The sequence below is a fragment of the Orycteropus afer genome, unplaced genomic scaffold (genome assembly GCF_000298275.1).
Source record: "Orycteropus afer afer isolate SDZICR_OR568_19922 unplaced genomic scaffold, OryAfe1.0 scaffold00603, whole genome shotgun sequence".
In the NCBI taxonomy this organism is placed as follows: domain Eukaryota; kingdom Metazoa; phylum Chordata; class Mammalia; order Tubulidentata; family Orycteropodidae; genus Orycteropus; species Orycteropus afer.
This window is the reverse complement of record NW_006922190.1, coordinates 208985-226722: the sequence shown is the minus strand read 5'-3', so window position 1 is coordinate 226722 and position 17738 is coordinate 208985. Positions and strand designations below refer to the sequence as shown.

Genomic DNA, 17738 nt, shown 5'->3' with positions numbered 1-17738 from the left:
ACAAATCTGTTTTAAACTGTGGTGCTTTATTTGGGTTTCATACTCTGAATTACTTCATCCATTAGTTTTTTTACTTCTTTGTGTCTTGTAACTGCTCGGCTCATACAGTCCTGAAGTTTTGCACCAGTCAGCCCACTTCCACCTATAAAAAATTATTGTACCAACTCTTTTAACCTCTTAGTTAACAAAGATTGTGAAAAGATCACTGTAAGGTCATTTTAAAAAATGGACAATGTACAGCAGCAGTATGGTCTTAAAACTAGAAGCATCAAAATTATCTGGGAACTTGTAAGAAATGCAAGTTCTTGTTTCAACAAGAACTATACACCAAAGTTGAAGAACTACTGATAAACATAAAAAAGTAAGGATCTGAGGTAGCAAGGCAGGTATATTGAGTTGACTTTACTGGTAAACAGTGAAACATCCCACATTCCATTTAGTCCTCCCTAATATGAAGAAGCTCCCACAGACTTTTCATCAACATATATTTAGGACTTAAATGGAAGGAACATGCCTGGTTTGTAAAGACAACATAGCTTGCCTCCTGTATCCATTACTATTGTTAAGGTTCCAGTTGCCAGATGTTCCTCTTCTCCAGTAGGGTCTACTATGAGTAAAGTGCTATTTATAAAAAATTAAAAGTAAATTATTAGTCCATGGAACCAATTTTGTTTAAAAAAATACTAAGCATACTACCTACATTTCAACTTAGGTATTGATACCAGACATTAAGAGCTAGCACATAACCAGCAAGAAACCAGAAGAGTTAATAATGACTGAAATTCTATTAAGAATTTTTTCCCTTCAGTTTGTGGCTATATTAAAGTCCTTGGCAAATACTGAAGGTAGCCTCAGGTAAATCTTTAGTGAAAGAACTGAAAATTACCATTCTATAGGAGAATAGATAAGGTGACCACAGAATTGATGCTCCAAATCAGTATACTTTTGAAAATTTAAAAGTTGGCTAGTAATAATTGTTCAGGGAAAATAGCTATAAACTTGGTTGTCCATGGCAAGCCAGAATATGTATGTTACCTTTGACATTCATGAAAAGTCAGAAAGCTCAGTAACAATCCATTGCCTTCAAAACAGAATTTGATTAACTTACTCATCAAATATAGCAAAGGAAGTTGCAACTGGATAATTTCTAATATTCAAATGACTTTTCTTCTTTAAATTAACTTCTGCTAAAGCAGTTTCTTCATTTATAGTAACTTCAGGCAACTGTACTAGAAAAAGGCAAGTAAATATTAAATGTTAATATGTCTCCCACTCTAGTGTAAGTAAAAGATAACTTTCTATGTTTTGTTAATTCACTTTTCCTTTATTGAATTTGTCCAGAAGTATTCTTCTAACAAAAATAATCTTAGAATAAGGATATAGTAAATATAAACATTGTATTTCAGAACATAGGACATTGCAGCCTAAAGACTACTTTCTTCAAAGAGTTTACAAAATCAAAATGAGTTGTTAATATTAAGTAACAGGTTTAACTGCTTTCTGTAGGCCAGGTACTTTGTAAAGCATTTTCACTGGGTTAATACATAGAATCATCAACATTCCTATAAAGTGGGTACTATTACCCCATTTTATAGATAAGAAAACTTCAGCAGAGGTGGCAGATTAGGCTTCAAATTGAGTCCTCACTTTAATCACTGAACTAATATTATAAAATCAAACCATTTGCCACTGAGGTGATTCCAACTCATGGTGAACTCCATCTGTTACAGAATAAAACTGCTTCATAAGGTTCTCTTGGCTATAATATTTATAGAAGCAGTTCACCAGGCCTTTCTTCTGCAAAGTGGCTGAGTGGGTTTGAACTGCCAACTTTTAGGTTAGTAGACGAGCACAAACTGCTTGTTCCACTCAGGATCCTCAGTAATATAATACTCCTATGCTAGCTAAATTTTGTAACTCCAATGGGTTCTATATCAATTCAGCAATACGAAACATGTATAAGTCATTAACTATAACCTGTCTAATTAGACTCCTAAGAAATTTTACTGTTAAAAAGGAAATCTATGGCCTTATAGTGAAAATCCTTTCTGGTAACATTACATAAAGCAGAGAACTCACATAATACTTGTAGAATCTTCCCAACCACCCAGATAGCAGTTAAAACTCTTCCTCCCATATTAACTACACTGTAGAGGACTGACGTCTCAACACAATACATGGGTATAACAATTGAAATAACACTAAAAGATATTCAGTTAAAGAATATAAAACTTCCAAGTATATTTGGAAAGTCATGTAATATTACATTCATACTTGAATGATATCTAAATTTTAACAAAAACCTTTAGTTTATTGAGCAGATATACATAAAGTTTCACAAAAAAATCTGATCCATTAGCAGGAAGATTGCTTGCTTACCATTTTTTAAAGCAGCTAACAAAGCAAACGTACAGGCATCCAAAATGTTTCCATCATAGTCAAGGCAAATGAGGTCACAGTACAGAACCCAAGCAAGCTAAAATAGTTTACACAAAAAAGAAATGAGTATTCTGATGGATAGAACATACTACTTGCTTTGACATATGAACCATAGAACCTTTGGTTAGACAACCTTAAAGAATGATTTTCCCTTATAAAATAGAAAACTAGATTTGGTGAAAGCTGAATTTTGACCACCCAGCTAGCAAGTGAATAGAATGTCTCAATTTCCTTCAATGGGGCTATAGATGTAGATTCTGGTTACTAGGTTAGCAGATAAGGAAAATGCTTTTTAAAGCCCCAGCTAACTCAAAATACACTTTCCCATAGAAACCTTAGTACAGAAAATGCTTAGGTTTTACAAAGCTAACTATCAGTATATAAACCAAAACAAACTCACTGTCTGTCATCGACTCGGTCCCAACTCATGGCAACCCCTCCTAAGGTTTCCAAGGCAGTATCTCTACGCAATTAGATCGCCCAATCTTCTGAGGAGTGGCTGTGGGTTTGAACCACCAGCCTTCTGGTTAGCAGTCAGATGCCTTAGGCACTATGCCACCATAGCTCCCCTCTCTAAACCCAAAACCCCAGCCATCTAGTTGATGCCAACTGATAGCAACTCTGTAGGACTGTAGAGCAGGACAGTAGAGCTGCCCCATAAGATTTCCAAGGCTGTAAATCGCCACAGAGGCATCTCTCCTGCAGAGCAGCTAGTGGGTTACCAATATTTTTGTTGGCAGCCAAGTGCTTTAACCACTGTGCCACCAGAGCTAGGTTCTAGTAAATTTAGTTTTAAATTTTCAAGTCAACTTTGGGAATTTATCACATAGATTCACCTTAAATATGATCTGAAATCAAGGAAAAAATAAATTATCTCCACTTAAAACCAACCCCTCAGTCAGGAAATAGTCAAAACTGTTTTTTATGAGCTAGCTAGCTAGTTTTTCTTTAAATCATCAGACTAAGGCTGACATTTTTACTGAATTCCATCTAAAAATAGTAGGTTAGCTATATTTAAGGCCTCTGGTTTAATTAATTCTACTTTTACCCCCCAAAATCACTTCAAAATAATAATGAAAAAGCCCATTGCTCTTACCTTTCCTTGAGAAATGCATAAGTCCTCTTTCTGAATTATCTGTGAACTTTATATAATGACAGAGCATAGTAAATGAAAGATTAAAACTATATGAAAAGGAACAATAATCAAATTTTATGATAACGATCTTACTTTTCAATGACATCTGCAATGAACTGGCTAGCCACTTGGGCCTTTTCCCCAGGAGGTCCAGACCGAAATCTCGATGAACACAGAGGTGGTAGGTCCACGTTAGGAACTAAAAGAAACATTCCATAGCTATGAACTAAATTACCATCGGGTGCATGTAAGTGTTAAAAGTATTTGCAGCCTATCGCAAAGGTAGCTATAGGAGCTCTGTTAGCATAGTGCCTAAGGTACTTGACAGCTAACCAGAAGGCTATCGGTTCAAATCCAGCAGCCACTCATCGGAAGAAGGTTGGGCAATCTACTTCCATAGTGATAACTGCCTCAGAAACCCAAGGAAGGGTCACTATAAGTCAGGTCCGAATCCACGGCACATAACAACACAAAGGTAGCTATAGCCATGGATACGCTTTCCAAGTAGAAACCATAGTAATGTTTCAATTATATTCTTTTTCTGGTCTTCATAAGATTCCTTGGGCTTAGAAAAAAATTAAATTTTTTCCAAATTTTTTTTCATACAAAGAATAAAATACAGAAAGAGAAAACCAAAGCATCTACATTAGGCCTTACTCCTCCCTAAACTTTCCAGAGTTTTCTAGATTTAATACAAAGATAGCCTATCCACACTCAACTGGTTTTGTATTTTTAAAATGTTTTCTACAATACAGAACAGAAGGTCCAAGAGCAGAAAAAAAGTTGCACAGCACTAGAATCATTTTGGAAACAGAATAGTTTGGGATATCTAAGTGTATAAACAAAAATTAATGACTGAATGAAAAACAATGCTTCAAAATTTCCAAAGAAACAAAATCAGTAAGTTAAAATACATTCCCTATATAGCTATCCTACAAATGAAATTTTGCTTCTTTAATCCATAAATAACAACTTTGATAAAGGTTAACTTTATAAAATTCTTTATCTTGCTATTATGCTGTTATTACATGTACAGAAAACTTTAGGAATGTCAGATTCATTCCTGTATATTCCTGAATCTTAGGAATATTTTTCTTCTTCAACTCAAATAATTACTATAACTTAACTACCATATCAGTATTAAATATGTTAAAAGTATTTGTATTAAAAGTACAGAATCATTAACTTACCTACATATCCTTTATCAGGGGCATCCGTTGATGGTGCTGCAAATTCCTATGAAAGCAAACAAACGTTTCCTATTGAAAGCAGCTACTCAGAACTGTGAAGACAGTTTGCAGTCAGTTATGGAAGGCTCTACACCACATCATTAGTACCTGGAGAATTATGCCAGCGTGTGGTGGCTCTGATCCTCACAATAGTTCTGAAAGTTTAGAAGGCAGTACAGTACTGCTCATTAAAATTACCTGGAGATCTTTGACAAATATCATTTGGATGGTTGCCACCCCCCCACCATTCAGTAGCAAAGAATCTGAATTTAATATGCAGGTGGTACTGGCACAGGCAGATTTAGTAACTGCTGGAGTTTGGTTTGGGGCGGGGGGGATGTAATACTCAAGGCTCTCTTGCGCACAGTGCCTAAGGCATTTGGCTGCTAACCAGAAGGTTGGTGGTTCAAACCCACCAGCCAGCCACTCTGCAGAAGGAAGACTGGGCAATCTACGTCCTTAAAGATTTATTGCCTCAGAAAGCCAATGGGGGTTGCTATAAGTTGGAATCAACTCAATAGCAGTGGGTCTGGGGGGTTGTGTGTGTAAAATACTCAACAGCAAAGGCTTTTAAAAGAACTTAGGCAAGTTATTGAACCGCTAACCTCCAATTTCCTCATCTGGAAAATGAGAAGAATAGTGCCTACTCCAGGGCACTATTGTGAGGGTCAAATGAGAATGTACATTAAGTACCTAACACAAAACCTGGCAAGAAGTAAATGTTCATTTAGTGTTAGTTATCACCCCAGTTTTACGCAGGAGGAATCTCAACTTAGGTTAAACAACCCAGCGTAGTGTAGTAAAAAAAAAACACAGGCTTTCGAACCAGATTTATGTTTATTTATGAACCTTGTATACCTGAACAAGTTATTGAACGTCATCTATAAAACAAACGAGACAGAGAAATAATACCTCAAATGATTATTCTGAGGATTAAGCCAATAATTGTGTAAAACACCTAGCAAAGAGCCTGGAATTTAGTAGATACTTTATCAGTGTTCTACACATTTTACACAAATTAAATGCGATCATTAGTTAAAAGAATGCTGCCAAAAATCCCTCTAATTTGCAATGACATAATTTCTAAAAATAAAGGGTGGGAAAATTAAAATTAGTTTCGTTTTGGTACATCTGACATATAGCCACAAATTATAATTAAGAGTCATTAAACTTAGACTGTATTATGGGTGGTAGAAGCTATTTGAAAATGAAATTAAATATTTAACAACTGACCCTTACCTAGCTAATCAAGAGTAGAATTCTAAATGTGTATCACAATCCAATAAATCTATAGAGCTACTTGGGTAATTCACATCAATAAGATACATATTAAACCTACCGCTTTAATACCACAAATTACTGTCGTATTTCCCAGCTTCACTAAAGCAGAACCATCTGCAGTACTAATTGAACCTGAAAAGGTAAGTATTTAGGTAAAATGAAAATGTTCATTAAAAGGAAAAAACAAAAAGCTACAGATTATATAATAACTAAAATTAAATATTAACTAATTTTCTAAATACCATTTTAGCTTTCTACATATCTACAATTTCAGCTGCTTACAGAAATTTATCCCTAGACTCAGGAGTCATTGATTTAGAAATGGTATGACTATTTAAAATTATTGTTTTACCAAATAATTGCTTGTCCTTGAATTTGAGTTAATCATTTTTCATTCACTCAGAGGAATGTTGGACAGGTAAATCTCATGGTTAAGAAATCATCCAAATTCCTTAGATTTGGTAGGATTAAGCTGAAGTATGTTTAAGTGGCTCACAGGCTAGAACAATGCTATACAGATGAAATTGGAAAATTCCGTATGTGCAACAAGAAGATATAATATGTATTAGACACAAGAAAACCACATCTGTGTGGTTGTGAAGGAAGTGGAAAAACACTTGACAGTTAGTTTGAAATTTAAATGTATTTATCAATTAAGGGTAGCAGGTTAAAAAAGGAAAGTTTACGAATAAAAATTCTCTACTAGTATACAGAAACTATACTATTTTAAAAACTCAAAATATCTTTCAACATCCTATTTTAGAACTCCATATAGCCTCACCTATATTGACAGTGGTGGTTCTGAATTCACCAAGTTCTCTTCCATCGGGACGGCAGTTCTCTTTCTAAATAAATATAATGTTTATGTATATGAAAATAAAATACATGTTTACTTTACACAATCTGGTAAACAAACCATGTTAATGTAAAATACAAATCCAAATAAATCAATTTGAATTATTTGAAATGTGTTCATAATAGCGGCATGTGATACCATCAAAAAGACATTAACATTACTGACCAAAAATCTTCTGTAATATTCCAGAGGTTCCACGGTTCTGAAACACATGAGTTAAAAATTCATCAGGTAAGTTAATGAATATTAACAAAAATTCCAAAACTGCAAGGATCTTAAGGTTCTGGTGATTATGCCAATCTCCAAAATTTGTAAGTAAATTTCTTTCATGAATTCTGATGTATATCTTGCCACCTACAAGTAATTATAAAAAATAGAGCCCTGTTACAGTAGCAGTTTTACTCAATTGGTCCTCTTCATTCTTCCTGAAACAATTATAAGAGACCAAAGCCCCTGGACATTTTCAAAAATGGATTAATCCAAGTGTTAAAATAATGCCATCCTTGCTCTGAAGCTGAGATTTCTAACCTAGTGCGCATGTAAATGTTACATCTTTATTTTCACTATCCTGCAACTGAAATGTAGCGTATCTTTCAATTATGACTGTAGGCAATAAGCTAAAATAATACTAGTAGTACCTATATTTTAACACAAGTATTTTCCTTTTAAATTTTAGTTGTCGAAGGTACTTTAGGCTGACCACTACTTTGAAATTCCAGTAGTTATTATATTAGCCAGTAAATCTTGTTTGTTGTTGTTTTGCTGTCGAGTCGGCCCCGACTCATAATCTTGTTTAGACTCATAAATCTTGTTTAGTTCGTTTTAAAACTGACACATATTACTCTATCAAGAATTTGGAGTTTATACAGATACATAAATATATTTCAATATCATTGGCTTCCTCTGGTAGCCTACTTATCCATTTAAAAACAATGGTCTTGGGCGTCCAAAGGGTTCACCCAAACGGCACAAAAGACTTAATCAAAACCTTCCGAACCCGGCATAAAGCTTTTAGAAATAACGCGGAAGAAGGGGGTTGCGCGTGATTCAGATGCAACGAGTTTTAAAAGATCACAATTGTGTCTCCTGGGTCCGCAAGTCCACCTACCAAGCTCACAAGCGCTCACAATAGCTTTAGAACTCTACGCACAAGGTTCTTTCGGTCTCCAGTCCCAATGGGGAAAAGCCCCCTTTCTTTTCATGACGTACACCCAGGTCGCCTGTTTCGCCGCACAAAGAAATGAGACCCTGGCCCGAACTGCTTCCAGGTAAGAGAGTCTTAGCTAAGAAGCTCCACAGGGCCGACACACGAACCTGCGGCGGCTAACCCCCAGGACACTAAACTCCCGCCCACCGGCCTCCGACACTCACTTGAACCCAGCCGCCATCTTTCCGCCCGCACGCATGTGCCCGCGATGGGTCCGCCTCCTCACTTTCCTCACCAGCGCCGGCGCCCTTCTCCCGCCTCAGAAGGAGCGGAAGACCAGAAGGAGACGAAGATTGCCTCGGGTCACGGTCACAGCCTTCGGATCCGTGACCCTTAGCCAGATGGTCTGGTAGTTTTTCTTGCCTTTGATGTGTTTTGACGAATCTCCTAATAGAGAAATGACGAGGAGTCCCTCTATAGAAACACGCTTCTAGTTAAGAGCAAAACCAAGAATTTAAGAGAAATTTTTTTTTTATAATTATAGCACAGAAACGAGTGACGATTGTGGAGCATTATTCCAATGTCTCTTGTCCTTTCCCATCTTTGTTGTAGGCTGGGCCTGGAGCTTGCCTCTTCCCTAGAGCTCCCTGCTGTACGATTATTAGTACCAAACTCCACAGATTACCGAGCCAGAGAAGATTCCAAGAGGCTCCAAGGGATCAGCTTGTGTTGTGTAGACTGTCATGGCTCACGGCCTCTGCCATCCTACATAGGGTTGCCACTTAGATAAAATACTGGACAAACCCGCTGCCATAGAGTTGATTCCAATTCATAATGACCCTGTGGAACACAGTAGAACTACCCCATAGTATTTACAAGGCTGCAATTTAATGGAAGCTGAAGCCAATTGCCATGTCTATCTACTGTGGAATGGCTGGTAGGTTCAAACCTCCAAGGGTTTTACCATTGCTCCACCAGGGCTCCTGAAATACGGACACCAAGTTAAATGTGGATGTCAGCTAAACACTTCAATATGAGTGAAAATATTGCATGAGACGTACTTACGTTAAAAAGTTATTGTGAGGTAAGAGCAAGCTTGCTGGTCTGATAGAGGCTGGTGAAACCCCCGAGACTATGGCCGCTAGTCACCCTTTGAGCCTGGAATTGAACTCTAGCTGCTGTAGGCAGCTATGTAAGGATAGCATTTATACCAGTTAAGTGCCTGAGGCACTTGACTGCTAATCAGAAGGCAGGCTGTTCAAACCCACCAGCCACTCCTCGGAAGGAAGGTTGGGCAATCTACTTCCGTAGTGATACTGCCTGGGAAACCCAAGGAGGGGTCGCTATGAGTCGGTGGACTCCATGGCAGTGAGTTTGGTTTTGGTTTGAAGTACACTCAATCATTCATGGGAAATCAGAACAGCAGCAGTTGCACAGGGAGGTAGCTCAGAGGGCAGGAATGCGTAGGAAAGAAAGACATATGGAAAAGGTAACCTCGGGGAGAAAGTGGGAAAAGAGCTGATACATTATGGGGTTTGCAATCAATGTCATGAAACAAAACGGAAAATGAATTTTCTGTGTAAACTTTCACCCAAATCACAATTGAAAATTTTAAAAAAGGTATTGATTGTTTATCTAAAATTCATGTTTAAGTTAGCGTCCTGTATTTTCATTTGGGAAACTTGGCAATCCGCGTTAAGGAACCGTGAGCCTGAACGCTTCCTACACTGCACTGCTACTTTCTAGCGTCGCCGCGCGGGGGCGCTGTGGCCGGCGGGCGCAGGACGGCGTGGCCTCTCTGGCAGCCGGAGGCGGAGCCCGGCCGCTCTTCCGCGTGTGTGTAAGGGTACGATAGGGCGGCGGGCGCAGCCCGGGTGGCTTTCCTGGCATGGAGGATGGCGCCGTTCCTGCTGCAGCTGGTGGTACTCGGCGCGGCACTAGCAGCCGCAGTCCTTATACTGGTGAGGAGAGGGATTGCGGACCGACACGGGCCTGGGCTCCCGAACGTCTGCTCCTCCGTACTGCATGTTCTTCTCTCCAAGCCTTGATCCCAGAATTTCCCTTCTCTCTCTGGGTCTTTATTTAACTTTGGATGCGCCCACCCATCCTGCCATTCCTTCCTCACTCACCTCCTGGCCCCCAGGTACATGCCCAACTGCCCTGTTGGTTTCGACCTCTCCAGGAGTTCCTTCGGAGGTTACAACTTACGCAATTCTGGACCCACCCGAGAAGGTCTTAGACCCTGAGAATGCATGTGCTTTCTGGACTCGCTTTTCTGTTGATGTGGTTAAGCAAATAAAAAGTGATAACGGAGATTTGACAGGAGCCACGCATTATAGGTTGTAATAAGTCAGTGACACAGGGTGATCAGAAAAGATGAGGCCTAGGCGCATCACGTTACCATGTGTTTGTGAGTTGTTATCTTTCAGAATTAATCAGCTTACATTTTTCTGTCACTGAAAGAGGCAACACAATAGAATTCAAACTGAGATTTTCTTTGCCATTATTCAGGAAATACAAAAAACATTTAGTTAGTAAGTGGAGAAAAGTTTCTCATTTTTAACATTCAGTTGAGCGGCCTTTCCAGTACTACCAGGATGAGACCTCACTGTGTGTGCATGCTGGGGATCCAAGTTGAGAGAAATCTGCGAGTGGACTGAATTTTCTCTATGGGTGTTCTCTAGTAGATCTGCTGTAACAGAGGCCTGAGAGGCTTGTGGAATGCTAGGTGGAAAGAAACAAAAAACCTCCTGCAGCTTTAGCAACTAGCTGAGTAGAAAGAACTTAACAGTTCATAAGTGTAAGGTTCAGGTGCAGGGAGAGAGAAATCAGGCCAATAGAGTTTTGAAAGAAAGTTTATTAAAGCATCTACATGCAGATGGGCTGAGATCAACGATCCATCAGTCCTGAGCTGGGGGAAGTTGCGAGGTTTAAGTAGGGTGGCAAGAAGTTTATCAGCAGTTCTATTGTGGGAGAATAGACCATGGCTGTCTTGGTAGCAGTAGTCAAGACAGCTGATGTTTAGTTGTGTTCTTGTAAGCTTCAGTCATTCTTTGTGGTTCTGTCTTGTCTACCCAGTTCTTAGAACTGGCTTGTGACCACTGTCCTGTTAATTCAATTTCATTTTTGGAGAGAAAAAGTATTAGGATTAAAGCATAAAAATAACATGAGAATTCTAAGTCAAGGCTTTTATCTATTATATCTGTCAATAAGTAGTGCACTGACAGTCTTCCAGTTTTAGAGTCACCTCCAGACCATTTCTAAGACAATGAAAACAGAATGAGTATCAAAAATTGGTTGCCATTCACCTGATTCCAACTCATGGTGACCCCAGGTGTGTCAGAGAACTGTGCACCATGGCCAGAACTTTCAGTGGGTGATTTTTAAGATGTAGATTGCCAGGCCTTTCTTCTGAGTTGCCTCTGGGTAAAAACTCAAACTTCCAGTCTTTTGGTTAGCAACCAAGCATGGTAAGCACCCAGGACTCCAGAGAGTGAATATTCCACTCTAAATAAATAAATAAATAAATAAATGATGCATTCTAACAAAACATGTAAAACAGGTTAGTATAACATTTCTTTTTTACATACCTGCTTTTAGATTTCCTTTGTTGCATTTATAACTGCTGTGAAAATGCCACACCTTCATCAACATGAAGACGAGAAGTTCTTCTTAAATGCCAAAGGCCAGAAGGAAACTTTACCCAGCATATGGGACTTGCCTACCAAACAGCTTTCTATTGTCGTCCCTTCATACAATGAAGAAAAACGGTGTAAGCCCTATTTGATTTTTTGGTAAGGAGTAATTTCAGATGAAAAGAAAATTTAAGGTATTGGAGTTTATTCTATTTGCAGAACATTCATGGATGTGGACTGTGGTGAGTGGTATAGATGGTGATTGTTGTAGAAATGAACAGGACTAAGCATGAGGAAGTAGGACCAGATATATTCTAGAAAGGTAATAAGACATGAACAGAAGACAGAGGAAGACAGTCCAGGTGGAAATGACCATTGGGGCAAATCCCAAAGGGGCTAGTTAGAGTCTTCCAACTTTATCCATATATAAACTGGTGTGGTCATTTTTAAAAGTGATTTTTAACATTTTTTCTTTCAGTGCCTGCAATGATGGATGAAACTCTGGGCTATCTAGAGAAGAGACAGGTACCATATTTTCTCTTTTAATTTGATGTCCACTCCTCGGAAGGAAGGTTGGGCAATCCTACTTCCGTAGTGATACTGCCTCGGAAACCCAAGGAGGGGTCGCTATGAGTCGGGGCCGACTCGACGGCACATAACAACAACAACAACAAATGAAAATCAAAAGAGCTCTGGTGGCATAGTATCTAAGGCAATGTGACTGCTAACCAGAAGGCTGACAGTTCAAACCCACCAGCCACTCCTTGGAAGGAGGGTTGGGAAATGTACTTCCATAGACCAGGTCACCCAGGTTAGACCTTGTGTGAGAGAGGAGAAAGCGAACTCCCCACAGCCAGCTGTGCATGGGGCATCCTGATTGCTGCCCCACCAGACTGCTCTGTTTGTAGCTGACCATCAGCGTTTAGCAGGCAAGCCTAGCATGTAGCACACCACCTCCAGAGGCAGGTGAGAACCCCCAAGACAAACTAGAAATGAAGTTTCTCTTGTGTACCTGCACATACACTGTTTATTCTGTCTTACCTGATGATATATTTAAGATTGAGTGACAGCATATCTGAGACTTTATATAATGACACAATGCTGTTTTCACTTCTGTGATTTTTTAAGAAAAGGGCTTACTTTTAAAAGCATTTTAATTACAGTGAAATTATCTTGTGTTTCTTTATTATTCTCAAGAATCTCCCCTCAGGGGAGTGTGCCCATCACCACATATAGGGTGGGCAGACAATGTTTCTACAAGTGTATTTGTATGTTTTATAAGAATTTCCAGGTATATAGTAGAGCTGACAAGGGAAGGTTGTAGTCACTTCTTGGCCACAGCCAGCTACCCAGAGGGAGCAAGTAGTTGGACCTGTGGGCTCAGGACCATGGTTGCAAGGGACATCAAGCTCAAATGGCATAAAATACTACACAAAAATATTGTTCCACATCCTACTTTGGTGAGTAGTGACTGGAAACTCAAAAACTTGCAAGTGGCCATCTACATGCAATGATGGGTCTATCCTCATCCAGAGCAAAAAACAATGAAGAAAATCAAAGATTCATGGAAACAATTAGTCCAAAGGACAAGTACACCATGTGATCCTCAGCCTATACTACTATGAGACCAGAAGAACTAGATGGTTCCTGGCTATCAATGTCAGCCACTCAGAGAGGGATCGTTGTAGGAGATCTTGGATAAAGTGGGAGAAAAATGTGGAACAAAACTGAAAATAATTAAGGACTAGGTTTGTTGGTCTGATAGAGCCTGGGGAAGCCCCTGAGACTATGCCTCCTACCTGCCCTTCAGTTCTGGAATTGAACCCATTCCTGTGGCTTCCAGCCAAATAAAAGACAGGCATATGAGCTGAACATTTATATTAGACCTACATACACTCCTTGGAGAGATCAATCATGGGAGAATACAAGGGCTGTGTATGCATAGGGAGACAGCTGTGGGGGCAGGAGTGTATGGGAGGAAAGAACACAGGGAAGAGAGGTGGCTATGGGGAGGAAGGAGGAGGAAAGCTGTTGTATTGTGGGAGATGACAATCGATGTCATGAGATAAAGTGTATGTGAACTGCTGTATGGAAAATGAATTTGCTCTGTAAACTTTCACCCAAATCATAATAAAACTTTTTTAAAAAAGGGGGGCAGGTAATAAAACCTAGTCCATGTGACTGTGATGAAGATTATGTATAACAGAAAAAATAGAAACCTCACACTTATTAAGGGTTCAATTTTCTTCTTCTTTTCTTTGTATTTAATTTTTAAATATGTAATGGAGTCCCCATTTCAGTGAATCTTCTACTCGTCCTCTACATACACACACACAAACACACAAACTCTCTAAATCAAAGTAAATCAAAACAAGAAATTTTCTTAAAAGAACTACCCATAAAGCTCACTTCATTGTTAAAGTCCACAAGGAACAGCTGAGGCAAAAAAAGAGGGACACGTATTACTTTTCTTTTTCTGTTTATGTTGGGAAAAGATGAGAAAAATATCTGAGGGGGGATTCTTTTTCTTCCCTCCAGCCTAGCCATACCTTATCATTCAACCCGTCTGACCATCTCCATCAGTGTTTGCCTCACTGACAGTGCAGTACTTTATATGTGGAAGTTATTTCTCCTTTTTGAAAAATGAGAAGACAGGCCAAAAAAGTTAAGTTGTCCAAGGTCAGAAGGCTAAGACTTGTTGAAGCTAGCTTAAACTGTACACTGTCTGATTTCAAACCTAATCTCAGTACACTTCAGCATCCTAAAGTCTTGACTTCTTCCACTGTGTTGCAGGGGAGATGAGGGAAAGAGTAATGTGCCCACACATTTAGTCAGTATTTAACTCCTCTCTTCCTGCCCAGTGCCTTTCCTCCCTTTTGTTCTTAATCTTTCTGTTTTATGTGTATATACACTTAATTATATTTATACATATCAATTCTAAAAGAATGATTTCTTAATTTCCTTCCAATGTTATTGGAATTCTAGATGGCAGTTTTGCCTAATTGTGATATTTCATTTTTGTTTCTTGCAGAAACAAGATCCTGCATTCACTTATGAGGTGATAGTAGTTGATGATGGCAGTAAAGACCAGACTTCAAAGGTAAATAAACACACTTTTGGAATTGCCAGTAAGTAGAACATGTAGAATATTTTAGCAAGTGACAAATCTTATTTGTTCTCAGAGACCCCTAAGGCTGTGCCTCATGTTCTCCATTGTTGTAGCACAGGTAGGAGAAAGTGCAAAGGTATTTTATTTACAGAAAGTTAAAAAATTTATTTGGTGTTCGATTGAGATTACTCCATAATGCCAGGAAAGCTTAGAAAATCACCAAATGGGAAATGAACATACTCAATAACAGTTTGTTGGTCTCTTAGAGGCCCCTCTCTATCTACCAATTTATTATTCCTTTTTTCTAAGCATAATTCCCTTCTTTATGCTCCACCTTGCCTTACAGTTTCTAAACCAGTCACGCAAATAGGAAGATGCCTTCATATGTGCCACTGGGTATCAGGTATGTCCTTTGGCATGCCCACATCTAGATTTATTCATGGGAGGTAACAGTATTTTAAAGCTTTATGCCCTCTCATTCATACATTCCTAGACCTGTAATTGGATCTGGTGCACTGATCTTTGGAATGGATCACAATTAAGGCATCACTGGTAAATTACTCTCCAAACATCTTAACGTATTTATTATTAAGAAAGCTTCACATTTTCTTTGACATTCATTTCTGTAATAAGAGATTTTACTTATGCGCTACTAACGTTCTTGCTAAACAGCAACAGTTTAAATTAAAAAAAAAAAATTGCTATCAAGTCAACTTCAACTCATGGTGACCCCATGTGTTACAGAGTAGAACTGCTCCATAGGGTTTTCTTGGCTGTCACCTTTATGGAAGCTAATCACCAGGCTTTTTCTGCAGCACCACTGGGTGGGTTTGATCCACTAACCTTTAGGTTAATAATTAGGCACCATTTATACTACTTAGGGACCTATAACACCCAAAAACCAAACCTGTTGCCCTCAAGTCGATTCTAGCTCTTAGCAACTCTAAAGGACAGGGTGGAAATGATCTATAGGGTTTCTAAGGCTGTAATCTTTATGGAAGCAAACTACCACGGTCTTCCATAGAGTAGCTGGTAGGTTCAAGCCGCTGACCCTTTGGTTAGCAACTGTGTGCTTTAACTACTGTGCTCACCAGGGCTCCTTCCAGGGACCTAAAGTGGACCTTAAATATATAGGGAAATACAGTTTATTTAATTCATCATCAGAAATCATTATGTGCACAAGTGCTAGAAACTATGGGTCATACACACGACCCCATCTCTTTGTGTAATGCAACACGACTACTACAAAAAGGACATGGAGGCAACATCTTCTGACCTCCTCTAACTTCACAAGAGGAAAACAGGATAACCATCAACAGCCCAAGGCTTATTCCTGTGAGGCCAGACATGCCACCACCCTGCAGCCTTTTACCAATTCTCACATCAACCATCTCTCCCACAGCACTCACTACTTCTGTGCTGGGTTTGATAATTCTCTGCACTGGCCACACAGAACTCACTGGCAATACTTAGGATTATGGGGTTTATTAGGGAAGTAACAGGAAGTTCAGGTTCAGGAATGTGCTCAGGATGCAATTCTTCAATCAGGACAGTTTCCCCTTCACTGTGCCCTTAGCCTCTCTACCTGGTCTCTGCCCTGCTCGAGCAAGTGTTGCAAAACTCAGCTCTGCTGATAGGTACACCTAGGTGTACCCCACTTTGCCAACAAGCTTCCTGCCCAAGGGCACTCAGCTTTCTCACTCCATGGGCCAGGTGGCCCACTACTCTTGTGCTGCTTGGTTCCACTGCCACCGTCTCTCTGCCAGGGCAGTCTCTCAGCCAAGGAAATCCACCACAGTCATCTAGGGTCCAAGGATGTGCTTCACTTCCTCTCCAAATCTTCTTTCTTAATGGCAGTGAGATCCCTACCCCCTCTGCCTCTAGGAAGGCTTGTTTTAAGCCTGGCAGAGTAGTGACAAAACTAACCACTCTCAACATCAGAGTTCTACATACCTCATTTGCATGGTCCCACTTGGTAATCTTTTGGGAGTTACAAAGACTATGGCTAGAATAGCCATACAAAGTAATTCACTGCACCACAACTACAAACCCTGTCATGCAGATAAAAAATGGGGCCTAGAATAAAATGCTATAAAGAATTGGAGAGACAGGAAAGTAACTTTTGAACTAAACCTTTTGAGAGTGGTAATGAGTAGAAATATGGAGGGTAGCTTATTCAGAAATAGTATAAACAAAGGTGTAAAGGCCAGAAAGCATTGGTGGGTCCTATCTTAGGAAGAATAAGTGCTGCACTTTGAATGTGTGAGTATGACACATCAAATGTGAATGCAAAATATTTTAGGAGTTTTTTTTAAATACATGAAGGAGATGGCCTAGGAGATACGCATAGGGCACCTGCTGCTGAGATAACAGCAGAAACCTCAGCCCAGCTGAGGAAAAGCAACTTCCTGAAGAGCACTTTTCCTTGGAGGTTTTGGCACATGAATAGCAAGATGCTCTCCTAGAAAGATCAGAGGTGCCTGCTCTGCACAACAGGATAAGTTGGGGAGTGGTGAGGAAGAGGTTAGCAGGTATCCTACAGCTCCCAAGCCTGGGGGAAACAGAAAACTTGAAAGCATATTTAGTATAAATTTTTAGTAGAGCAGAAGGGAAGAAAAAAAACACAGAGACTAGCTAACTCCTAAGCTGAATATTGATTACCTGTTTAATGTCTTTTACTCTGAAGAGTCTGAGAAATATTTTAAATTTTGTTCCTGAGGTATTTACAGACAAAGGAGGCCAAATTTGTTTACAAAATACAATAGAAGAGAATATTATAATTGGACAATGACTTTTTTTTTTTTTTTCCTTTGAACTTTCTTTTTTTTTTTTATTAGGATTTGGGTGAAGATTTAAAGAGTAAATTCACTTTTCATACAGCAGTTCACATATACTTTGTCTCATGTC

At 39.2% G+C, this 17738-nt stretch overlaps 2 protein-coding genes across 2 annotated transcripts in view; one reads left to right on the top strand and one right to left on the bottom strand.

Moving 5' to 3' along the window:
- Positions 1-26: 26 nt before the first annotated feature.
- Positions 27-8346, bottom strand: EXOSC8 (exosome component 8). Its single transcript, XM_007956299.2, has 11 exons — positions 8312-8346; positions 7106-7142; positions 6866-6929; positions 6143-6216; positions 4765-4810; positions 3668-3773; positions 3536-3581; positions 2380-2476; positions 1109-1229; positions 515-621; positions 27-142 (listed from the first exon to the last, which is right to left on the bottom strand). Exons 1-11 carry the CDS (start codon positions 8344-8346, stop codon positions 27-29), a joined length of 849 nt encoding a protein of 282 aa, XP_007954490.1.
- A 1636-nt stretch (positions 8347-9982) lies between these two features.
- Positions 9983-17738, top strand: part of ALG5 (ALG5 dolichyl-phosphate beta-glucosyltransferase) — a 105124-nt gene continuing 97368 nt past the window's right edge. Inside the window, exons 1-4 of the mRNA XM_007956293.2 lie at positions 9983-10048; positions 11688-11859; positions 12201-12247; positions 14754-14822. Coding sequence (XP_007954484.1) covers positions 9983-10048; positions 11688-11859; positions 12201-12247; positions 14754-14822 — 354 coding nt within the window. The remainder of the gene's footprint in view (positions 10049-11687; positions 11860-12200; positions 12248-14753; positions 14823-17738) is intronic.

Coding starts and splice junctions, on each gene's coding strand:
- EXOSC8 (XM_007956299.2), bottom strand. CDS start 8,346: ATGCGTGCGGGCGGAAAGATGGCGGCTGGGTTCAA. Junction 4,811..6,142: donor TAATTTGTGGTATTAAAGCG/GTAGGTTTAATA, acceptor TTGCTTTCATAG/GAATTTGCAGCACCATCAAC. Junction 1,230..2,379: donor GTTAGCTGCTTTAAAAAATG/GTAAGCAAGCAA, acceptor GCCTTTTTCTAG/TACAGTTGCCTGAAGTTACT.